This window comes from Diplotaxodon limnothrissa, linkage group LG18 (assembly GCF_057381915.1).
Source record: "Diplotaxodon limnothrissa isolate DT_005_m linkage group LG18, D_limnothrissa_male_GT1.1, whole genome shotgun sequence".
Classification (NCBI taxonomy): domain Eukaryota; kingdom Metazoa; phylum Chordata; class Actinopteri; order Cichliformes; family Cichlidae; genus Diplotaxodon; species Diplotaxodon limnothrissa.
In genome coordinates this window covers 38647344-38674067 of record NC_140613.1, presented here as the reverse complement: position 1 = coordinate 38674067, position 26724 = coordinate 38647344, and the positions used below count along the sequence as shown (strand labels likewise).

At 38.9% G+C, this 26724-nt stretch overlaps 1 protein-coding gene across 2 annotated transcripts in view; it reads right to left on the bottom strand.

Annotated features, from left to right (window-relative positions):
- The window catches only part of tox (thymocyte selection-associated high mobility group box), a 61440-nt gene extending 34921 nt beyond the window's left edge, over positions 1 to 26519 (bottom strand). For both annotated transcript variants that reach the window (XM_085378431.1, XM_085378432.1), the window contains exon 1: positions 26267 to 26519. In XM_085378431.1, the coding sequence (XP_085234557.1) occupies positions 26267 to 26371 (105 nt within the window). In that variant the 5' untranslated portion in view covers positions 26372 to 26519. The remainder of the gene's footprint in view (positions 1 to 26266) is intronic.
- Positions 26520 to 26724: the final 205 nt, after the last annotated feature.

The following is a 26724-nucleotide window of genomic DNA, read 5'->3' as shown; positions in this document are numbered from 1 at the left end:
GTAAGGCTGCACTTTTTGCAGCAATCCCTGAAAACTATTCCAGGCGTATATAAAACAGGTCCGCGGCTCCAAACTGTAGTAAAGGGACCTCTGGCTAATACGTTGGGTTCTGTGTCGGGCTCGTAGCCGAAAACTAGCTTTACTTTGTTGTCTGGGTCAACTTTGCTAGCACGAGACAGAGAGAGGCGTTGAAAGGCTGCTGCAACGGAGCTTATTGTTTCAGAGGAAAACACGAACAGTCGAGTCTTAATAGCTGACTTACAACTGGGCTCGTCAGGCACTCTTTTTGGCTGCAGTGGTTATTGTTATATTTACATGCTTCCACTTCCCGTTTCTGGTCGGTGACAATTCGTACTTTTCCACTCTCCTTTTTCTCCCACCTCGCGCTCACAGACATATAAACGGGTATGGCAGTCCATTCTCCCCGCAGCACAGACTACACTGCCCATGAAGCTACATTATTTAGTTGACACTAGACAAAATACTTTACAACTCCACAACTTTATGAAAACAAAGGCACTGCGCATGTGCGTTTTACCCATATTCTATCACGATATTTCATTTTTTTATTGTTGCCCAACATTATACTGGTATTACCGTGGACGGTATGATATGGCCCAGCCCTACTAAGAGGGAAGAAATTTCACAAACTGACAACAGTGGCCTCCTATTTAAAATACTACACTTCAATTCTTTGAGCTCTTTAGAACAACACATTTGTTCACACATTTTTGTAAAGCCAGACTAGGCTAGGTGTGCTGTACTTTTATTATTATGGTATAAAGGTACTGACTGCTACTGCTTTAGTGTAAAACAGCAGTGACTATTACTAATAAAAGCCTACACAACTCATGGGACTAAACAAAACAGTATTTGAATCCAGAAACCATATTCAAATCAATCATGGTATCCTTGGTAGATAATCATTGTCTTGGTTGACAAACACAAACAGAAGAACAACATTTGAACAGGTGGGTAAAAGCAAAGCACTGTTTCTTGTAGACTAACACACACGCACACACATACACACACAGGTGACAGGTGGACAGACAGGTGTAGCTGCTCTATCCATTTGCCAGCTGCTGGGTATTATGCAAATGAGGTGTAGGTTTACAGAGTCAACAGAAAGTCAAAGAACAGTGTTGCTTGTTGCCTGGTAGAATTAACAGTTAATTTTTAATGCCTTACAAGGAACACGTCCTCAAAAAAACATAACAATTACATTCTCTCTCTGTGTGGGTTTCCCAGAAAAATCAGAGGACAAAAAGAAACAAGCAGACCTGCTGACTTCACTGCTAACCTAGCTTCTTCCATTTACCTTTGACCTGAATATATGACATCTCACAGGCACACACACAAAAACTACAGGGAAGCCCTTCAGAAATATACACAAATAGCAACATGCAAAAAACCATCATGGATCAAGACTGATGACTGACAAGTTTACCATTTGTTACTACATTTGATTCTTTCTTTATCTCATTAAACACAGTGGAAAACAAACTAATATAGGTTAAAATATATCTGCATACAAAATAGTTTAAGGAGGAGTATGGCTGCTATTTCAAACCGCTATTATTAGCCAAGTATTAGTAAATATATTTGCTCTGATAACAAAAACAATTGTTAGTTAACCATAACTGATGTATGTTGCCAAGTGTGTAAGGATACAAATACTTAAAAAACAAAAATACTTTTTCGCATCAGTATAATTTATTATTGGGAGGATGTATAGCAACAGCTTGACAATACAGTCTGCGCTACTTTCCACTGATCAGCTGACAAATTCATCCACGTTTATAATTTCCACTTCAGGTGCCGCTTGCATTCATTTAAGAAGGTTCCTCTAGTCTTGCGGCAGCGTAATATCCCTCACACGAGCACAACCAATGTGAGCACCTGCCTCAGCTCTTATCTTAACCACCTGCTTTGACGTATGATCTAACCTCAGCCTGATGCTGGTGCCTTAAGACTGTAAATTGTGGTGTTAATGCCATGCACACTTACCCTCTGCAAATCATAAATAACAATTCATCAATTCCTGAACTTTACATAAAAAACATGAAAAATTTCAAGACCCACATTTACAAACCAGGGTACAAATACTCATTTATACATGCTAAGCCAAGTGGCTAATGTGTTCTTGCTATCTAAAGGACAAATACAGCTCTCAACCTACAGTAAGTACCATGAGAAGAGAGGAGATGAGAAAGAATGAGGGCAGAGAGGTGAAAAAAAGCGAAATGGTGATGATTTCTTTTCAACGGGCGCTCAGTCTGGGAGGCAGAGTGGAATCTATTAGGCTTTTCATTAAGTCAGAAGGACCGACAGAGATCTCAGTTGCTTTCAATGACTTGAATTTGTGCTTATTCGCTCAGCAACCGTGTTGAAAAGATGCAGCCTCAACCTAAACACTAACATTTATTTGACCAAGGTACCATTAGGTGGTGGTTTGCCGTCGACATTACCAAGGACAAATATTTCTTGATTTCACTAGTATCATTACGTTTGTAGAGACTATTACTGATTGCACATTTCAATTCATTAACCACAATAAGGCTGCGGCTGTGGACTATTTAAGTAATTGAGTAATCTACTGATTATTCCATTGATTAATCGAGTAATTGTGTAAAAAATACTTTTGTCTTATTAATGAGCAATAATAAATATTCAAAAGAGAAAAAAACACTGTTTTTTCAGAATGAACTGCTCATTGCAATTTCTAAAATGAAAACCAATGTTTACAAGTTTAACTGCATATAACATCTGTCAAAAAAAAAAATCCAACCTTTTGATTATATGTTGAAATTAAATTTTTAAAGAAAACATTTTCTTACATGCAAAAATATATAAATAATTTCAAGTACATTAAAAGATCAAAGTCAAATTTAAAAAAAGATAATCATCTAAAGCAAGACATAAAAATGTTACCCTTACTCTGTCTTCTTGGAAGGCTTTCTGAAATTAATAGGTGGCATGTTTTTGTGCTGCTGAAAACAGATCGTATGATGGTGTAGGCAATATTTAATATTAATAATCATTCAGTGGCCTACTTAACAACCTTCAGGTTGTTGGCTCATTTTTATTGGCTTGTGAATTTTTTATATTTTTAAATATTAATGCAGTTGAATTATTACAGTATTTTATATGATTTCACTTTCAATCTAAAAAAGTTACGAAAGCCTTGAAATTAATAAGGTCTAGTACACCCCATCCCCCCCTTTAGACGCACCCGTTTGCTGCAGGTACGGCTTCCATGTAAGATAGGACGGCTGCTGTCGGCCGTCATTAGGCTGTATAATTTAAACATGTATCAGACTAAGATAACAGTTCATCTGCATATTTTATTACAACTTCTGGAGGCTTACTGCCGATTTTTTCTGTGTAAAACAAACGGTGGTGGATGGAGCAGCTACAAAGTTTGCTTTTATTCACGCCTGAGTTTGTTGATCAGGTGCTTTGATGAAGGACTCCCACCAGCTTTTTCCCAGTAAAGGTTTTAATGCTGATCACAGGAACAGCGCTGCTGTTTTGGAAGCTAGAAACATATTTTCTTTCATTCAATAATGGCTCCGCCTCTTAGTCGTCAAATGAGGGTGAAACGCTCTTTGTTTACATCATTTAAAACATCTGCTGCAGAATCGTGCCTTAAAAGAAACATTGAGGCAAAGAATGTGTGTCGAGAATTTTTTACAATCAAATTATTCAAATTACTTGATGAATTGTTACAACCCTAAACCACAATTATGTTTGAGGGCAAAAAGTCACAAATGCTGATTAGCAGTGCAACATACTCAATCTCAGCAAAAACACAGCTCATCTGTTTAGGTTACTAATGAGCTGGTTGATAGCTGGGCTGCCATTTATTGTTAATTTCCTAAAGACATTATGTCAGAGAGTTGACATCATCCCCACTGCAGATGGCTACAGTTTACAGTACTGTTGTATGACCATTGTAAACATTCATATAAATTAAAAGAAAAAAGTCACAACTTGAAACCATTACTTTTTTGGGCAACAAGCTGGTTACTGGATTTTCTCCAACAAAATTAACATACAGTCAGTTGGGTTGTATTCTCTATAAACCAACCGACCTTATATCATCCTTTTCAGTTGATGATGTGAGATACGATCGCTCTGTTCCTCTCTCCATCCATATACAGTCTGTGTTTATGCACCACATACACACAGGGTGAAACATGGAGCAGAGGGGAGAAACTAGTGTCTCTGCAAACAAAATTACTTTAAGCTCTATATTAAAAATCCATCCATCAATTTTCTTAACTACTTAGCCAGTTTAGGGTGGGGGGTACGGGTATTATAGCAGCTAATTTGTAGCAAATTAGGTGTCAGGTTGGCAAAGTTTAAGTCATAAGTTTGAGACAAGCTTGAGACAAAAGTCTGTGTTTCTTATTATTAGCATTGCAATAGTGTTTTTGTTTAAAGAAAACTTACTACTTCCCCAATCCAAGGTCACGGTGGGGCTACAGCCCAGGGCAAGAGGCAGGGTACATTTTGAGACGGATGCTAGAGAGATAGACAACCAGTCACACTCACAACCACATCTACAGCCAATTAACCTAACATGCATTTCTATGAACTTTAGAAGAAAGCTAGTGTACCAACAGAGAACCCATGCAGGCACAGAGAGGCCAGTGGATTCAGATCAGGAACCATCTTGCTGTGCTAACCACTTAATCACAGCAAGCTCTGTTTCTCTGTTTTCTGCTACTTTCTAAAGGATCGCTTTTTGTGATCCTCACACACACATTCATTTCAATATATTGCGAGAAAAGAAAGAAAAGGGGTGAAAAAAAGAGCAAAAATAGTCCCAACTAGCAAGATACTGGCAATTCTGGAGATGGTGTTCTGCTGGCGCAGACCTAATGTGCAGTACAATGAATGGTCTATATGTCCTGTGACCTTCTCTGGGCGGCATTTCTGTAACCAACCAACCTAGTGTAATGTGTTATACCCTGTAGATATAAAATCATCAGTTTTATAAACCCTGTCGACCGTAAGTACCTGATTAAGACTAGCTAGCTAGGTTTAATTTAGTATTTAAAACTAATTTGGGGTTTAGTAGTTCACGGCTGAGGCAGCAGCTCTGCGTCAGTCTGATTGGGAAGCACCCTCATTAGCACGGTGTGGCTTTTATGTGGAAATGTGTTGTTTGGGGTGTTTTGTCTTCGATTTCACTCTGCTGTTAAAAATCAGACATTCTTACACTTATAGGCTTATCAGTAGTCGTACCACAAAACAGGAATGATTGTAAAAGTTATCAGTGTGCATCTCAAACCTACCACTGAGAGAACAAAAAAGGATGGCAAGGTTTGTAGTCGAACCAAATTCCTATCTCTTACTCTCTCCCCTCTCATGCCTCTCTCTCTCTCTCTCTCTCTCTCTCACACTCTCTCATCTCTGCTGCTCCCTTTCTTCATTTCTGTGTATGTGAGTCTGTATTTGTGTGGGTAAAGCAAAGGTTTGAATAACAAGCAGCCAGCTAAGTGGGTCAGGGTCGGAGGAAGGGGGAGAAATGGGAGAGAGAGACTATTAGGATGACAGACAAGGACAAAGGAAAAGAATACAGTGGAATACAGTGCATCAAGAAAAAGGGGAGCAGAATGTGGAAGAGAAAGGGGGAGAGGTTAGAAATAAAATGTGTAGTAAACGAGATCAAAAGAAGTCATTTGTGAGGGTTACAGAAATTCATTCAGGGGTTTTTTACATTAATTCGCACTCAATATTGTAATCTACTTGAGTCTGAAAATCAAATGAAAAACATCTTAAGTGTGAGGAATCATCAATCCCCAATCATAAAACCAAAAAAAGCTTAATTTTTAGGATAAAGTAAAATTTTAGCTTAAAGAGATCACGGCATAGCTTTAGGTGTTAGAACAGCAATAAAAACTGCAGATGCGTGTACAACAAACGATCTGTGCTCAGCGTGTTTGCAGCGTTGGATTCCACTTACTCTTTGCACAGAGCTCAAGCTGGAGTGGGAAACATGACATGTCCTCTTCTTGTGAAGATCTTTGACTAAATGTGTCACAAAGACAAAGTAACCATATTTATCACTCATGGTTTTGGGTGGAGGTTGAAACTACTTGGCTGGACCAGAGTGAATAGATTTAAGCTCACTCTGAACTGCATCAGGAGACATAAATCAAAATACAAGTGTGTACAGAGAGATAGATGGAGAAGGACAGGAAGACTTATTTTGTGTGTGTGTGTGTACGTGCTTGTGTGGGGAGCTATGATAGTTCAGCTCTGCAATTGTTTATCTGTCTTTTCTTTGTCACCCCGACAACAATATAAACCAAATTTTATTGGCTAAATGTATTCACCCTGACTGTAAATTTAGACTGTGTGTGTGCACTTTTATGTAAATATCGTTCAAATATGCGTGCCTGAGTGTGAAGAGAAATTTTACATTCTTGAAACAGCTGTTTAATCATATTCTTCTGTGTGTTTATGCTGGCTCTGTGGTGGCCATTTCCCCATTATGCTGCCAGTAAATAGCAGCAATCTTTTTTTAAATTTGGAGCTAAGAGTAATCCAAGTATAAAATCTGAATAAATCTCATGAGACAAACTGTCTTTTGAGTTTCTAATATATTTTCTGTAAATTACAGCGTCTTACCACGAGCAAACAAAAGCCTGAACACAGGTTCCTATTCAAGAATTACTTGTTTCGACTAGCAAAACACAGGCAAGTAGGTCTACGAAGGCAACGCAGTCAAATAAAAGGCTATTAACACATTTGGCAAATTTGGTGTTAAACAAGGGGACAAATCTTTTGCTATACACTTTATATATAACCCCAAATCCCCAAAATGTTGGGGTGCTGTCTAAAATGTAAATACAGACAAAATGCAATGATTTTCCAATCTCATAATCCCATATTTTATGAACATAGAAAACAAACTGTTTAAAGTGAGAAAATGTACTTTTTAAAGAAAAAACAAGGTTATTTTCACTTGGATAGCAAAAAAAGTTGGGAGAGGGCCATGTTTACCACTGTAGCATTTCCTCTTCATCTAATAACAGTCTGAACTTCCAGAACAGAAGAGACTAGTTGAGAGGAGTATTGTCCTATTCTTGTCTGATGCAGGATTCTAGCTCCTCAACAGTCCCAGGTCTTCTTTGTCAGATTTTTCATTAATGTTTTCTTTATTTTTGTGAATACAATATATGAGTTTAAAAGATTTACAAGTCACGCATTCTGTTATACACATTTCATTTAAATCTGCTCCATGTTGTGTTCAACAAGACTTCAAAACAGACTATCCAGTCTTTAGGAAAATATTTGCTGAGCCCACAGATCAAGTGAGCTAAAGAGTCACTCTTATTTAGACTTCTATAACATCAGACCAGGACATTTGCCCACCACTGGCAATTACAAAGGATGCTTGTTTAACAAAACTTCTGCATCAGTTTCATATTTCAGATCTGAAAACCATCCTTTAAATACAGTCTATGATTTTACACCATCTAGCACGATCATAAAAAAGTTAGTTTAGCGTTAAAGTGTAGTTCAAGCCTTTGCCAAAATTACTCAATACACCAACACAACTGGCTATCACTTTGACATAATGAGATTAATGTGCTTGTGTACACATCCAGCAGTTAGCCAGCAACACAAACTTTCAACTGCAAGTGTGCTGGTGGTTACCTGTTAATTTGTCAGCCCAATATGCACTCTCTTTTTGTTCTGTTTCTGGTCCACCGTAACTCCAGAAGGCCTCTGACTCTTTACCTCCTTAATGTTAATCCGCTACTGTAGTGATAATTAGGGCTGCCACGATTAGTCGACTAGTCACGATTACGTCGACTATTAAAATCGTCGACGACTAATTTAATAGTCGACGCATCGTTTGAAGCTTTGTAAGATCACAAAGGACGCAGGAATGAGTAGTAGGATTTAAGAGTGTAATAACGGACTGAAACAGAAGATGGCAGCACTGCATGTACAAGGATGCCAGCTGCCGTTAAACCCCGAAGAAGAAGAAGCTGTGTCCCAGAATTCATAGCGCAGCCCAGCGCAGTTGTCAACAATGGCGGCAGCTAGTTAGTTTTAACTTTACTCTTATTATTCTTTCTTGGTCACAAAATAAACGTTTAACATATTTTCAGGCGAGAATGTAGCTGTGTAAACCTCAAATATCTGCTCAGTTTATCAAGACACCACATATTTTCAAAAGCGCTCCGACGTTTTCGGAGACGTCTGTTACCCACTAGCTCGTTAGCTAGGCGGGGGCAAGGCTAACTAGAGCCGTGAGAACACCGGACTCCCGGCAAATCGTTTTCAAACCCACCGCCGTCTTTCGCTAGTCAGGTTAAACATATATATAAGTCACTTAGATAACTTAAATGTTATTGTTTGGCTTTCTTTAGTATTTTATTTGTTCCTGAGTAAATCGGTTTGGCTGAGATTAAAGTTATAGTTTTTGCACAGCTAAAACTGTCAAGCAGACAGCTGATTATCAGAAGTGTGAGACGCTGGAGAATATACTCCGGTGTCCTGTTATATTTTAGAAAGCAAGGAGTTTATTAAACTTCACCGAAACAATCTGCAAATTTCATTAAAAATTAATAAACTACCATCTTGTCTTTATTTTTAGTTAGCACAAACACTTCAAGCTGTAAGCTAATGATAGTTATATAAGACCAGATGCTGCTGGTGCAATAAGCTGTACGTCCAATGGATGATGATCTGATTAGTCGACTAATCGCAAAAATAATCGGTGACTAGTCGACTATCAAAATAATCGTTTGTGGCAGCCCTAGTGATAATGGTATGTGTTATTATCCTAGAAGATCTGGCGGACCTGTTTGATAACAAACGTTCAGCTCAGCAGACCCTGTGATCAAAAAACGCACTTACAGAGGTCTATTGTGTCTAATAGCTATGTGTCATTACTAATGACCAAAAGAGAAGAAGATATTGAGAAATGTTTTTTATTCACTGTTAAAAAAAAAACAAAAAAACACTGCTGTTTGGTGCTGAGCAGAGAATGCATAGTGGCCTTTAGTAGTCTGCTGTTTTTACAGAGCAAGAGCAAAAGGCTGTAAGTTGGACTCGAACTCTGGCCACTGTATTTAAGCCATCCACCTGCTCAACCAGTGAGTTAAACTAATGTCCAACAGTGATGCATAAAAACAACTTTTTTTTAATGCATCAAATGCTGGGAGAATAAACCGTGTGAAGTTTTGCCTTTTGTAAGATGGAGCATTAGATGATGTCCTCGCTGCTGGAAATACTGTGGTTTAGGTGAAGGAGATGCCATGATAGAACATGCAGGAGGCAGGACGCGGGACAACCACAGCACGAATAGCAGACCCACTGATATTCCAGACAGGTTTTCTTTTTTACCCTACTGGTTTTGTATGATGTTATAGAAAGTGGATGTTTCTAAGCTGTTCATCTCAGGGACACAGGTATAACTGTAAGAGGCAGAAGTAACAACAAATGCCGTCGGACTAAGGGCCTGCTCCAAGTGTGTCAATGTAACAGATGTCAGTAATTGTGTTGGGCAGCAGTAAACAGTAAACTGCTAAACTATGAAGTGAAAGTCACTCTAGAGCTGTGGGGGGCTGTAAATCAGATCACACCTAAATGTCTGCAGTTTTATCACCAGAAAGCTTCCACAATTACACAGCTTTAACTTGTTACACAACTAATTATACAATGATGTTATGCACAATTTCCTCATGGCATGACCAGCATTTCCTATATAACTGCAAGAAATTTTAATACCTGAAAGAACTTCAGAGCGTGCATTCACTTTTGCTATGTTTTCGTTTACTGTCTTGCAGCAGGACTTGAGGTTTACATTGTGATAGTAACATTTATGAAAATCCATCATAAACAAGCACCTTTGTGAAAAAAGTCTGACCTTTCCTGAGAGAATTAAATTGACACTGACACGTCACACTCCATGCACTGAGACGAGCAGCAGAATCACAGAAAAGTTTGTTTGAAGTCTCAGATAGTTTATAAGAGAAGAGGAAACAGGGTCAAAGCAGATACAAGTTTACACATTTCTAATGTGACAAAGTTATTTCAATCTATCCATGGTAATTAGCAGTTCACTGCAACAGTTATGATTGTATGATCAGGAACAAAAGCTGAGTGCTAAAAAAAATAAAAAAAATAAATACGGGCCGCAACAGCTCTTGAATAATGCCTCGGGAACTGATCCAATCTCTTCCACGACAATTGATCCAAGTCATTGTCACTAATACAGTACACACACACACAGAACAATGCAGCAACGAATGCAGTATGTGATTTGATTGCAATATGTTTGTTTTGGAAATGAAATCCTGATAATTAGTCCCTTCTGGCAGCGCACTGTCTCTGCCCGTCTGTTCCGTTTGGCATCCCTCCACCAACCAGGAGTCCCTCGCCACCCTGTCCCCATGATTCCACCAACTGAAACACTTTCAGACACACCGGCACACAAGCAACAGTGCTGAAACTCACCCAATCGTGCGGGGGGGGGGGGTTGGCATGATGTTCAGTAGCGTGTATGACAGCCAACTTGGACAGACGGACGGACAGATTGATTGGTTGTGTTCTGATAGATAATTAGATGGAATGCCGACACTTTGGAGAGTGCTATAGGAGTAAGACTATTGTAGAGGTACTGTACAACTTTTTAAATACCCAGCACTGCTGATATATGACAAGAGCATTCTAGCAGTCCAGCATAGCACTTTGTTACTCAAAGAGCAGGTTAGTTCTCACTCACTGTTCTCACTCACTGTGCACAGAAGCACATTTTCATACTGCTGATATGTCATTTTAAAGTCACTGCCAAATCCCTATTAATTCATTTTTTGTAATCCTGAGTGACAGCGATTGTTCTTTAAAAATGCTAATACTTCCATCAGGGTTTGGTGAGGAGTGCATTCTTTTTCACAGTGGAGAGGATCGTCTGTTTATGACATGGCTGTGAGCCAGCAATTACAATATACAGTAAGCTAAGTCAGCCAGCTCATGTGGAGCAGATTTATTATTACATGAACACAGAGCATGTTCCCTGCAGGCGTACACTGAGCCTGAGGAGAACAGGGTGTGATGATGATGATAATGTAAAGTCCCCCAAGGTGACTTAGAATGCTTTAACAAATAACCTGTCGGCTTTGGTAAAAGCCGGCATGTTTGTTGGGTTAATTTGGGGTTGTATGAAAACCTGCAGTCGACATCTAAGAGTCTGTTAACTGGTGATGTTGTATTATTAAGCCTTGGCTCACCCCAAGGATTTGACGCTCCCAAGTTTGTCAATTCACTGTTTTCATGGTATGTCCTGGACCCCTAGATTGGTCGGATACTTCCTCAGAAGGAAGCTGAAAGCCAGTTTTAGGAAGCAATAGCAGAGGCTGTGACCCAGTTCTTGAAAAACTCATACTTGTGGTGAAATGGGGAGTCCACATAACCACCTGCACATAAACCATCTCAAAAGCTACTGATCTGGGATGCCAGCAGCCTTTAAGTAAGCACTCTTAAGACATCTGTTGGATGAAGATGGTTAATGCCAAAATGGTGCATATGAAGGTAAAGAAGCAAATTAAACTTATTCTACTTTAAAATAGCCCGGGATCTGAACCAGAGGCAGTAAGACCATTGATGGACATTGATGTCAAAGTGTCAGATAAAGTGATATGGAGAGGCAGCTGATTATTGCTATGTGGTTTCTTTGTCACCAAACAATCCAGCATCACCTGCCATAACACAATACTTACTAACAACCTACAGAAAGTAAAGAGAGCCAAACCTATAGTTCAGTTACCATGTTCAGTAAGAGAAAATAATCATGATACAGTACATTATATGCACTAAACTAAAATATGTGCAAGATGTGACAAGTTCAGTTCTCTATTTTCGCTTATTCCATCTTTTTCTTTCTTTAAAAAAATAAAATAAAAAATCTCTGTGTTTCACAAATCCTCGTCTTTCCCCTTGCTGTCTACTAGGACTGCAACAATTCATCGAGTAACTTGAATAACTCAATTAGAAAAAGTCCTCAACGCAAATTTTTTTGCTCCAATGCTTCAGTTGTCACTATGGAAGGAGTTTAACATGAAGCCAGAGTCGGTCTATACACACACGCGTTCACACACACACACACACACACGCGCGCGTTAAGAGCAAAGAGGCGAATGAAGAGACGGCAAAAAGAGCAGTGTTTGTTACTGTAACTGCCATTAAAACCTTTACTGACAACAGCTGGCAGAAATCAAACCCCCTGTTCAATAAGATCCAAGTGAAGAAAAGCAAACTTTGTAGCTGCGCCCATCCATGGCTGTTTGTTTTACACAGCAGGGTGTATGAGGCCATATTTATGTAGATTAATATAAAATATAAGTATTAACTCATTCACTGCCAGCCATTGGCAGTGAATGAGTTAAACCCATTGACTCATTCACTGCCATTGACGGCTATAGACGTCAATGGCAGTGAATGAGTTAAGATTAATTAAAAATATAAAAACAAGAGCTTTTTTCACCCCCTTCTTCTACAGGACAGTAAAAATATACCTCGACCGGTAAAACGCTGTTAGGTTGGACACTGAATGATTATTAACATTAAATATTAACATCTACACCATCATCAAGTCCTTTTTTTTCTGGACCAGGAAACATTGCATCAAAATACAGGGCAAAGAAGACTGCTCGCCATTCTTCATTGCAGGCACCACGTATTCTTTTTACAGGCTTAAAGGCACACACACTCACCCCTTCACTTGCACACTTAAACATGTAAACACACTCACAGGAACACACACCAAATCTCCCTCATATCCAGGAGACACAAAACTGTCAGAACTCCTTTGCTACATATTAATGTAAGAAAGCCTTCCACAGTAAAGGCAGTTTGATTTTACGCCTTACTTTAGGTTGCATGTACACCTTGACATGACTGTACTTGTGATTATTTTACATTTAAGAACATGTTTTCTTTAAGATTATGATATTGCATGTAAACACAATGCGAGGGTTTAGGTTTTTCACAGATGTTGTATGCAGTTAAACTATTAAAACACTGCAATTTTTAAACACATGAACAGTTTGATTTGAACAACCTGTATTTTTTCTTTAGAATATTTATTGCTGCTCATTAACAACACAAAATAATCCATAGAATACTGAAATAACTAGATTACTCAATAGCTACAGCTTACTGTCTATCCCCCATGTTTTTCTGTTCTTGTCTCATGCCCTGCTTTTTCCGCCATGTTCACTTTTTCCTCAGTATTTGCTTTAGAAATACCTCACCCAGCTTACCCAATCATCATGTTTACATTAGGCTCTCTCTCTTTCTCTCAGTGAGTCTTTATTCATTCCTTTCTCACTTGCATACAGTTTCACCACAAATACTTGTGTTGGCATATATGCACTTATGTTACTTCACGGTACTTCAGATTTACAGTGAATTCACTTTTGGATCAAATTACCTTCTCCTTTTCACATCTGTTCAGAGTCACTATGAGCGCTGTCAGCCAATCACAGTTCAGCACAACTCACTTCTGTATATACTTTCATTAAAACTAGCAGCTGGCCACAGGGATGACGAGCCTGATGCTCTTTACCTTCTGTTTCTTTGTTAACAAAAAGTACAAAACCCAGAAATGAACTAGAAGAATGAAGCACACATTGTTGCTCCAATTAAAAATACACCATGCCATCTGGCAGCGAGAGCACAGTCCAGCTGATGTCAATCAATGTTACGTGCAACACAAATGACGCCCTACAAATAAGACAGGGGGTGTGAAACATTTAGTGAATTCTAAGATTTACAAAAATAACACATTGACAATAACTTCTATATTTTCACAGCTGGATGTGGGGATGAGCACTACATTGTGTAACTAAATAACCTGCAACTGCACATAAGTCATTGGCCCTGATGCAATGTTGGTTAAACTTACAAGTTTAATGATCAATCACAGAGCGTGCCAGAACATGTCTGTTGTTTTTCTACCACAACGCATAAACTTTGGGTGCCTACTAACTCTCCAACAGAGGGTGAGAAAGAAGGAGTGCCTCACTAGCGGCACAGAGGTACAGGGAGGAGAGGGAGACCAAAATCTAAAAAGCAGATCTGCCCACAGATTTTTTTGTTAGGTACTTTTTGGGAGAAAATAAATCAAAACAAACTACATCTGAACATCTACATTCAATTCAATTCAATTTTATTTATATAGCGCCAAATCACAACAAAAGTTGCCTCAAGGCACTTCATAGATACAGAGGAAAAACCCAACAATCATATGACCCCCTATGAGCAAGCAGTTTGGCGACAGCGGGAAGGAAAAACTCCCTTTTAACAGGAAGAAACCTCCGGCAGAACCAGGCTCATCTGCTGCGACCGGTTGGGGTGAGAGAAGGAAGACAGGATAAAAGACATGCTGTGGATGCGAGACAGAGATTAATAATAACAGATATGATTCAATGCAGAGACTATTAACACATAGTGAGTGAGAAAGGTGACTGGAAAGGAAAAACTCAATGCATCATGGGAATCTCCGGCAGCCTACGTCTATTGCAGCATAACTAAGGGAGGATTCAGGGTCACCTGGTCCAGCCCTAACTATATGCTTTAGCAAAAAGGAAAGTTTTAAGCCTGATCTTGAAAGTAGAGATAGTGTCTGTCTCCTGAATCCAAACTGGAAGCTGGTTCCACAGAAGAGGGGCCTGAAAACTGAAGGCTCTGCCTCCCATTCTACTTTTAAATACTCTAGGAACAACAAGTAGGCCTGCAGTGCGAGAGCGAAGTGCTCTAATAGGGTGATATGAATCTGGTTAGATACCATATTTCTAAGATTTTCAGGGCCAAGTACAATAACCTCAGTTTTATCTGAATTAAGAAGCAGAAAGTTAGCGGCCATCCAGGTCTTTACGTCTTTAAGACATTCCTGCAGTTTAACTAATTGGTGTGTGTTATCTGGCTTCATGGACAGATAGAGCTGGGTGTCATCTGCATAGCAGTGAAAATTTATGCTATGTCTTAAAATGATACTGCCTAAGGGAAGCATGTATAATGTAAACAGAATTGGTCCTAGCACTGAACCCTGTGGAACTCCATAATTAACCTCAATGTGTGAAGAGGACTCTCCATTTATATGTACAAATTGGAGTCTATTAGATAGATATGATACAAACCACTGCAGTGCAGTACCTGTAATACCTACAGCGTGCTCTAATCGCTCTAATAGGATATTATGGTCAACAGTATCGAACGCTGCACTAAGGTCTAGCAGGACAAGCACAGAGATGAGTCCACTGTCAGAGGCCATAAGAAGATCATTTGTAACCTTCACTAAAGCTGTTTCTGTGCTGTGATGAGCTCTGAAACCTGACTGAAACTCTTCAAATAAACCATTCCTCTGCAGATGATCTGTTAGCTGTTTGACAACTACTCTTTCAAGGATTTTTGATATGAAAGGAAGGTTGGAGATTGGCCTATAATTAGCTAAGACTGCTGGGTCTAGAGATGGCTTTTTGAGTAAAGGTTTAACTACAGCCAGCTTGAAGGCCTGTGGTACATAGCCGATCATTAGAGATAGGTTGATCATATTTAAGATCGAAGAATTAATTAATGGCAGGACTTCTTTGAGCAGTTTTGTACGAATGGGGTCTAAAAGACACGTTGATGACTTGGAGGAAGTAATTATTGAAGTTAACTCAGAAAGATCAATTGGAGAAAAAGAGTCTAACTTAACATCAATGGTACTAAGAGTAGCTGTAGATAATATTACATCTGTGGGATGATTATTGGTAATTTTTTCTCTAATGATAAAAATTTTATTTGTGAAGAAGTTCATGAAGTCATTACTAGTTAACGTTAAAGGGATGGTTGGCTCAAAAGAGCTCTGACTTTTTGTCAGCCTGGCTACAGTGCTGAAGAGAAACCTGGGGTTGTTCTTATTTTCTTCAATCAGTGATGAATAGTAAGATGTTCTGGCTTTGCGGAGGGCAGCAAACTATTTCTCCAGGCTAAATGATGATCCTCTAAATTTGTGACATTCCATTTCCTCTCCAGCTTACGAGTCATCTGCTTTAGGGTACGTGTTTGAGAATTATACCACGGAGTCAGGTACTTCTGATTTGAGACCTTAGTTTTCACAGGAGCTACAGTATCCAGAGTCGTACGTAGTGAGGAGGTAAAATTATTAACAAGATAATCGACCTCTGTTGGGGTAGCGTTCAGATAGCTGCTCTGCTCTGTGTTGGTACAGGGCATTGAAGATGATAACAGTAGGTGGATTATATTCTTAAACTTAGTTACAGCGCTTTCAGAAAGACATCTACTTTGATAAAGTCTACTCTCCACCGCTGTGTAATCAATTATTGTAAATGTAAATGCTATCAGGAAATGATCAGACAGGAGAGGGTTTTCAGGAAACACTGTTAAATGTTCAGTTTCTATGCCATATGTTAAAACAAGATCTAGAGTGTGATTAAAGTGGTGGGTGGGTTCTTTTACATTTTGAGAGAAACCAATTGAGTCTAATAACAGATTAAATGCCATGTTGAGGCTGTCATTTTTAGCATCTACATGGATGTTAAAATCACCCACAATAATTATTTTATCTGAGCTGAGCACTAAATAAGATAAAAAGTCTGAGAAATCAGACAGAAACTCTGTGTAAGGCCCAGGTGGACGATAGATGGTAACAAGTAAGACTGGTTTCTGAGTTTCACAGCTGGGGTGGACGAGGCTAAGCATCAGGCTTTCAAATGAATTAAAAGTCTGTCTTGGTCTTTTGTTAATTAATAGGCTGGTGTGAAAAATTGCTGCCACACCGCCCCCTCGGCCTGTGCTTCGAGATTTCTGGTAGTTAGAATGACTCGGGGGTGTTGATTCGTTGAAACTATTGAACTATTGAAATCGCGTTTGAATTTGCACTTGTTTTTTGCTTTGACTTTGCGATCGCGCGAACTGTGTATAGAGAGCGGCAGCACTGATTGGTAAGTCACAGATTAATTGCGCAACAATTCCTCTGGCATCGTCTTATCAACTATCAAACATGACAAGTGAAATCTCCTGCAGCAAGCTTGAACATGTGAGAGAGGTTGATTGCGCAGAGAATTGCTGATCGTTATGTAAGTATGTGTGTAAAAGCAGATGGATTTACGCAGGTATTTTAGTTCTGCAGAGCCAAACAAGACAGGTCAGGGTGAAGAAGGGGCAGCCAAAGAAAAGCCTACCACAAAACGGAAAAGTCATGACAAATCAGACTATGAGGCAAAAGGAAAGCGCAGCTTTTTTGGTTTCATGGACAAAAGAATTTATGTGGCTGGAATATGACGAGCTAAATAACATAATGTTCTGCCGGGTGTGTTGTGAGTTTCCCTCGATTTCTGAGTCGACAAGCGCCTTTGTTACTGGGACCAGTCATTTTAAGAAAGACCCCATCAGAACCCATGAGAAATGCAAGAAATGCATTATTGCTCAGTCTGCAGTATCTTTCCCAGAACAAACACCAATTGCAAAAAACATACTAAAAATAAACCAAGTACAACAAGAAGTCCTGAAAAAGCTGTTTAGAACAGCGTACTATGTTGTAGAGTGAACTACCACTGGCAAGATTTAGCAGTCTTTGCAAACTTCAAAAAGCAAATGTCCTAGATCTTGGTTCCACTTGCCTCTTACTGAACACTGATTCATGTTCTACACAGTTCTTGCAAGTTCATAGAAATTTCTGTTCAATTAGAACCAAATATTTGAGTTGATGATTGTAATTTGTTGTAATTTGTGTTTGAAATTTTTTTAGATTGATGTTTTGTTTCCTTTACAATATTATACATTAAAGTATAACAAGGAAACAAAACATTAATGAAAAAATTGTCCTTTTTTTTTTCTTTTTTTTTTTTTTTTTTTTTATTCGGGCCACTTAAATTTATTTTGGGCTACCAAAAACTGAATAGTGCCTGCCCGAAGGGCTAACAGGGATTTTGACATTTTGCGAGCCCTGCTTTTAGCCATAAACAAGCACAGTTTCAGAAGCTAGAAGACGTTACCTTACATATCAAGTCTTCAGGCATCTGGCCTTCTGTGATAACACTTCCATTAGCATACAGGGAGAATTTCTGTGAGAAGAGCTAGTTGTAAAACAAACTCTAAACAGGATACTGGCGACCTGTGGACATGAACACTTTAAATTTGCCCTCCTGTTCACTGAGAGGATCTCTGAGTAGAACAAGAACTGCTAGCTGAAAGCCCTCCGAGAGGCAGATGAAACATTCAGGAACACAACGACAACAGCAACTGAACTTTTAAAATGAGACAGAGGGGAATTGTTTATTACTAAATTAATTGCAAATGGCAATCAATTTACCAATGGACAAATGCCCAAGTAAAGTGGAGAACAGTGTATATGCAGATGAAATAGAAAGTTGTATATTAAAATAGAGCTGGGCGATAGAATGATAACGATATGTATTGCGAAATAACTTTTTCTCAATAGAAAAGTTAAACTATTGCGATAGGCCTCATTAGGGCTGGGCCATATTATACCGTTCACGGTAATACCGGTATAATGTTAGGCAACGATAGGGAAATGAAACATCGCGATAGAATGGGAGTAAAACGCGCATGCGCAGTGCCTTTGTTTTCATATGCACATGGCCGCTTGTTGAGTGAAACAGATGAACCAGAATTGGTTTGTAAAAATGGTGCAACTTCAGTGATGTGGAACTGGTTTGGTGTTTGTCCGTCAGATACACGACAAAGCACATTTTTTTGCAGAACATGCAAGCGGCCGTTGTTATTGTCGTATTTGTCGGACTAAGATGCTCTTAAATCTGGGAGTAATCTGGGTCCTAAACTCCGTATCCTTCAGGTCAAACAACACTGCAGCATCACTGAGAGTTCAAAACTGTCTAAATTCTTTCATCTTTAATAAAACGATCAGCATTGCTGCTTTACCAGGTGTAACTATAAAGTTTAACTTCCAGGCATCCATGAAAACAAAATGTATTACATTTAACGGAGTTAGAAGTTAGCAGGAAGCTAGCGGAAGTTAGCTCGCTAGTTTCGCTAGTTACCTAAGCATGATATTGCATGTTCTGACTGAGAGATTTCTGAAAAAATTCAAACGTACAGCTCTGCTATCACTTCCAACATGAATGAAGACAGGAAACTAAACAGCAGTGATGTTTGTAGGGTTACTGAAGTTGGGCTAGCTGGTATATAATGATGTGCTACGTGATCGCTAGCGACACAGCTATGTTAGCATAACATAAACAGTGAAGCTGGAGGACGAACACTAACACTTTTCCACTTATAAAAGTTAACGTTAAAGTTCCTGATAGTTAGAGACAAACGCAATCGCATGGCAGGATGCTGTAAACGGACCAAACTTCAGTCAGGAGAACAACTGAGATAATCCATCCACAATACGAGGTTAGTCATTAGTATACTGCAACAACATGGGAATAGAGCAGCTGCCAGAGAATTCAACATTAATGAATCAATGGTACAGAAGTGGAGGAAGCAAGAAGAATGAGTTTAATAAAGTTTGATTTATCTGACTGCTTTGTTTCGCTTAATGTGCCTTATAATCCCGTGCACCTTATGGTCCAAAAAATACGTACTGCACACTGCAGTTTAATGTTGCAAAGCACCTCTTTTTAACTTCAGTGGATATTATACATGGTTATGCTCAGGATATGTCAGCCCATTTCTACTGGAAATGCCTTTTGGTTAAACTTTCAGCAAGGAATTTGCATTTGCACTGTTACATTTTTATAAAGCTTTAATGTACATAAAAACCAGCTTCTTGTTTAAGTGAAAATAAATGGAAGGTTGTCTTTTTGCGCTATTAATGTTGTGGAGTTGTATTTTGTCTCGCATCAAATATATCGTCAGTTATATCGTTATCGCAAATTTTCAAATATATATCGTGATAAATATTTTTGGCCATATCGCCCTGCTCTAGGCCTCATCTCTCCTGTCCTCTTAAAAAAAAAAAAAAGAAGAAGAACAGCCAATTAGGGCTGGGCAATATGGACTAAAATTCATATCGCGATATAATTTAAAGCATGTGCAGTAACAATATATATCACGATATATTCTTTTCTTCTGTATAACGCATTTTCCACACTGTAAGGCACACTTAAAATCCTTTAATTTTCTCAAAAATTGAGAGTGTGCCTTATGTATGAATTCTGGTTGTGCTTACTGACCTCGAACTGATTTTGGCTGCAGAAATCTGTTAAAAAATGTTTTAGTACAACTTTGGTAAGCCGCACTGCTTGATGGATTGTCAGGTCCCAAAGTCAAACGAACACTAAGCGTTAAAAACGGTCTAAATTATTTCATCTTTAATAAAATCATCAGCGTTGCTGCTTTATCGGGTGTAACAATTAAGTTTAATATCCATGCATCCATGAAAACAGAATTTATTAAATTTAACGGAGTTAGAAGTTAACAGGAAGTTAGCTCGCTAGTTTACACCTAAACATTTCATACCATGTTCTGACTGAGAGATTTTTGAAACTAATTAAAACGTACAGCTCTGCTACCACTTCCAACATAAATGAAGACAGAAAACTAAACAGCAGTGACGTTTGCAGGGTTACTGAAGTTGGACTACCTGGTATATAATGTTGTGCTACGTGATTGCTAGCAATACAGCTATGTTAGCATAACATTAGCACAGTGAAGCTGGAGGATAAACGCCAACTTTTTTTCCACTCGATAAAAGTTAATGTGTGGGATTCTGGTGGTCAGGGACAAATGCAATCGTATAGCAGGATGCTATACACGGGCCAAACTTCAGCTAGGAGAACAACTGAGATTATTCATCCACAATACGAGGTTAGTTATTAATATACTGCAACAACATGGGAATAGAGCAGCTGCGAGAGAATTCAACATTAATGAATCAATGTTACGGAAGTGGAGGAAGCGCAGTTTTTGGCTTTCCCCATATTTCAAGAGTGAGAGACGAGATCTCTTTGCTATGACTGTCGCCCGACATAATTTGCAGATGAGAATGGTTTTAGCCGCTGCGATGCTTTCGACCAAAACAGGCACAGCTTGATGACATCATCAACATGCGCTATCACGATAGAGTCAAAATCTCTGTCGTTGGCTAAATTTATATCGTTTCTATCGTATATCGTTTATGTCGCCCACCCCTACAACCAATCCAAATTAACTAGCGCAGAGCCGAACCAATCACAGCCACAGCGTCACGTGACTTGTTACGTACAGCACAAGTGCCAAGCCGCACATGTGTATTTGTTTGGGAAGCAGCCAGCCGCCGTGCCGCCCGGGTAATGGAGGAAATGAGTGTGCTGACTAGAGAAAAATCAAACGAGAGTGTGACCGAAGGTTACCGAAGAGAAAACAGATGATGGTTCCAATGCCGGAGAGATTGTCGAACAGAAGAGCCACAGAAGTTCCGTAGTGTGAAGGTATTTCGGCTATTTCAAGTCTGACAAAAAAACAGAGTAGCGCGCACTGTAAATTGTGCTGAAAGCAAGTCTGAAAATACAATAAACCGGTGCATGCTCAATGACTGAAAACGCTAATTCGTCATTCGGGTTTTGGCAGACTAAAGTAACTGTTAAAACTGTTTGAAAAGCTAAGCTATACAACAAGGAGAGATTGAGAATTTCCTTTTAGTTCTCAGTTTATTTGATATTGACAAAAGTTAGTCAATTTTGTCTGTTCTTCTGTAAAACAAACTAAGATTTATTTTTAGAATTAATATTTTGTTTCTAAGTGGAATTGACAATTTAGTCTGTTTTGTTTGTTCTATTTTGAAACTTAAACACTTTAGTGGCTGCCTTTTATGTAGTTTGCAATATTTGCCTTTATTTATCTGAAAAAGTCTCATGTTCCTTAAGTACATCTACCCTGTTGAACTTATTATGGGAAATAAATATTTAAATCAAAACAAGCTGCTGATTATTTCACATTTTACTTGTGAGCAAAGGCACATTTAAATCTTACAAATATAGTTATTTGGCTTATATCGTGATATATATCGTTATCGCCTGAAATGAAAAAACATACCGTGATATGAAAAAATCTTATATCGCCCAGCTCTATATTAAAAGCACAAGCAATGTTGGACAGAGGTGGAAGAATCATGTGACAACAGAGTTGGGCGATGTATAAAAATTTTCCAACCGGCAATCGTCAGTCCAACAATCACCGATGGGCATTTGCGCATGCGCAGACTTTTTGATGGGCAGGGCAATGTTATCATATATATATATATATATATATATATATATATATATATATATATATATATATATATATATATATATATATATATATATATATATATATATATATATATAGTCACCAATTTGGGATTTCTTTGGCTTTAAACCAGATGAAAGAGGTATACCTAAGGATGTGACCAAAGCGGCATGCCACTTGTGCAGATGTACAAATTGTTTGAGTACTTTGCCAGCAAAATACTCAAACACGACTAACTTGCATGAGCATGTACGTGTCCACCATCCACCTGAGTATGCTAGGCTATCACCAGCTTCTGCAGCTCCAACAACAAGCATTTGGGCGCACTCTGAGGAGGGTGCATTTGCTCGCAGATGAAAGAGGGTGCTGTTAAAACAGTGCTATTTTTTTCTGTTCGACTGCATCTATTAGCTCCATCATTATTAGCAAACTTACTCACTGGTAAATAAAGAAATAAATCGCCCTTGTAAAAACTATCGATATATTCGTCCAATCACCCAACCCTATGTGACAACAACCTCTTATTGAACTTTACACCCATTAACATGTAGCAACACATCTGTAAAATTCTGACTGTATTCAGACATGCTGCACAGTTTACTTGCAATTCTTCAAGGTTTTTATTTGCAGCCAATTGCATGCCAGAAGGCTCGGCTGTAAACTATCTCTTTATATTTATTTTTGTTTTTTTATTACATTTCTCCACACAACCAAGCTACTCATTATTTTTGCACCAACATTTTTCTTTTTATTAAACACCCTACATTATCAGTAGCTGTCATACTCAACCTTGAGAAATAGGTTGTTATGAATTGGCTATAAAGCAGCCTTAATGCAGAGCTCTAATCAGAATGGATTATTTTGGATTGATGGATAATTTAGCTTGTTTAATCCATTTGTTGATGAAGTGAGGATTCTAAGACCACATTCTGCCAAAGATATACAAACAGACACAGACAGTAACACAGAGAGACTCACAAGCTAAAAGTAGCATGGGCCTCACCGTGAAGCTATTCAATGCAGTGTATTTTAAGGGTGTAAATGGTAAATGGCCTGCATTACACCCTTTGGTGTAAGAGCAAAGGGTGCAATCAGACTTATTTTGCCACTTTAGAAAAGTAAAACTGCTCTGTATTTGAGGTTGAATTCCTGAAAACAGTCACTCATTTCAGATTCAGAGCCAACCAAGAAGCTCAAGTACGTCTTTAAAAGAACTGAATTAATGTTTAATCAACTCTCCTACTTTTGGCCTCTCTCCCTTTTCTTCAGTTTTTCTCTGCCTCTCTATGCAGTAATATGATCTCTTCTATCAGGCCGACAGGGCCGTGAATCAAGACACAGAGGAAAAAAAAAATATAGTACAAACCTTGGTGGCCCCACCCCCACTACACACACTCTACCTCCTCTGTGTGTGTGTGTGTGTGTGTGTGTGTGTGTGTGTGTGTGTGTGTGCGCGCGCGTCTCCCTCTCCCTCACTCGCATTCTCTCTCTCTCTCTCATCAACAACATCCCTACCCCCAACAACTCTCTCTCTCTTTCTCTTTCCAATCCCTACCCCCAACCACACAGGCTTGCTCTCTCTCCACATCCTCCGAGCTCTTATCTTCTATCTCTCCTTCCCTCTTTCTGAAACAAATACACACTAGCAACAACATGGCGCAGTGCTATATGGGGCCTTTCCACACTTGATGTGATTATGAGCTTAAAAACACAGCCCAGTATACACCACAGTGAGTTTGGTCATTACGGTAACAAATAAATAAATCAAAAAAAAATAAATGGGGGAATAACTAACATATGTGCTGCTTACGCCCAATAACCACAGATTAAGGTCAGAGGTCACAACAGCTTTGTCATCACTTCTGCTCCATGACCTACAAACTGCATATAGTTTAGAAGTTCTCCAAATCTGCTATTTTTGTACTTTATTCAAAGAAAAATTACATTTATGCACCATCAGAGATCACACAGCACAGTCATGTCAGAGTCAAGAAATAGTCTCCCCACTTTTACCAAACTGCTTCATAATCCAAACAGAGCGGTGGCATACACAGACTCCATCAGCCGAGCATATTTCTTATTCCAGCACATATACACGTATATCAGCATATTTTATTATTGAACAAGAACTTAACAATGAGCATACTAATTTAAATATGTCTATCATTGGTTAACCACTTCAAGCAACTCAAGAAGTCTTGAACTCAAAATGGGCTTCACCAAAGGAAATATGGGTTCTCACTGATTTTAATCAACTTCCACTTTACAGCCCCATCCCATAATTTGTGATTTGTAAGTAAGTTCTCTCCATTTGAAGTGTCATTCTCTGATATATAATATTTTCTAACATCTGTCTTGTCAGCGAGCTCAACAGCACCGTAGCTGGTGTGACTGTTTCATTAGATGGTCTCCAGTTGTTCATGTGGCCAACAATGAAGGAACTATCCTGACGGTGGCATTTTTGGGGTTCCAGAGCTTCGGAAATAATCAGGTCTGAACTGTCGGGCAAAGACGCAATGGGACAGACCCAACCGTATGAGAAAGAGTTCAGTTAAACTCATCAGTGGAAACAAAGAAAAGGTGGAGTCAAAAGTTATGACATCAGGCTACAGGCCTGCCTTTGTTGGTTCCCCCGGTGCGCATTACATTTTACCCTCTGAAGTAGGTTACTAGCGACCAATCTAGGATTACGAGTAGAGTCTGGGTTAGGTTAACCTCCAACCTTTTTTCCAGCACTAGCTGAAAAGTTTCTACAGGAAAAAAAATGAAATGCAAACTTGAATGTATATAACCTGCTTTGGAAACTTAGTTCTTCTAGTTTCTGAACATTTGCATGTTTAGCTTGTGGCTAGAATGAAATCCAACCCTTACACTAATCCTACATGCTTTGTCAGTGACCTGATGGATATTTTGATGTTAAAAGGCCTTCATCCGATCATGAAAACTACTGCACGGGTTTGTTAGGAGAATTTCATATGACATGAGTATTTAATTTGAACTTCCAGTTGCTGTTGTTTGCATGGTATGTCAATAAAACAAATTGAAGTATAAAAGAAAATAGAGAGAAAGGGTTCAACACACCTTAACTACAGGTGCACAATTGACTTAGAATGATTTATTGATTAATAGTTCATTAAAGTCAGTATTTTCTTGTAATGAACTCATTATTACTATTTTTTTTTTACTTCTATTTAAAAGTACCAAACTACAAAATGAACCAGTCTATTTGAGACAGAGGATAATCGAGGTTAATAGTAGCAGTCAATTCACCTGGATGCAGTCATTAGCTAAACCTAATTAAATAATTAGGCAATTTTTCACTGTCAAATGGGCATGATTTGATTGAACCAAGACAATTTACTCTGACAAACATCCCCATACACTGGATGGGGATGGATTGTCCTTAACTGCAATCTACCTATAAGCTAAGCATCCACATCCACCCATCCTGGATCCCTATCAGGTCCAGGTTTCTACTGTAAATCTAACCCTGACCTTTGCTTCCCAAACTCCATTCACCTTGACCAAGATAGAATCAGAAACGAGTACTGCAAATTCTACACAAGATCACCTCTGTAAGCATACTACAAAAAGAGATCCTGGTTTCCTGTTTTCCTCCCTCATGCTTGCCATCTCTTTCATTCCAAACATACATCTTCTGTTTGGACTTCAAATATGCAGCATATTTAAACCCGATGGCCTTTCTATTACCAGTGGGCGTCTTTTTAATTATAGGTGTCATCACATCACAGACGACAAAGCCGGAATAAAATTACAGGCTCTGCACCCTCTAGTGAGTGAAAAATATAAAAAGAAGCACTCAAATGTAGTTACCTTCAGTAACTACGATAATTAACTGGAGCCTAACAAGCCAATTAATTACCCCTTAATTGGCAGGGCGCGGAACATGAACACGGAGAGGGGAGACAGCTGAGTGGGACTAATAAGTCAGAATAAGACAACACAAAAGTGTATTTTATCTGCTAACAGAAGAAGCCTATGTGCGGTAGTTTGCTTTCTTTCCCCCACTTACCTTGTTGGTCCCAAAGGCCGGGTCAGGGTAGGAAATCTGTCCCAATCTATTGTGGTCTGGCGCGGCTAGAGACTGAGGAGGAGGCGGGTAAACTGTTACATCCATGGCTGGAAATACATCCACTTCTCTTCCGAGTTTCTTTCCTTGCTTTTGTAATTTCAAAATTAAAGAGATTTAACAAAAACCTGAGCTTACTCTAAAAAAACAACTTTTTCAAAGACAAAACTAACTGGTGAAATAATTCTTAAACCAAGCTGTGAGAGGCAGCGAAGTTTTAGGCTGACGCTGTTCTCCACACACCGGCTTTCCTGCCCAAGAAACTGCTGCTCTGGGGAGCAAAGTTCCCTGTTCACGTACTTCTCACGTTAAAAACAAACGTTAAAATGAAGTAGTGCTTTTAAAAAGCACCGTTTCCTCTAGTGCGTCCGTTAGCCCTGTGTATGGTTCGGACAGGGGAC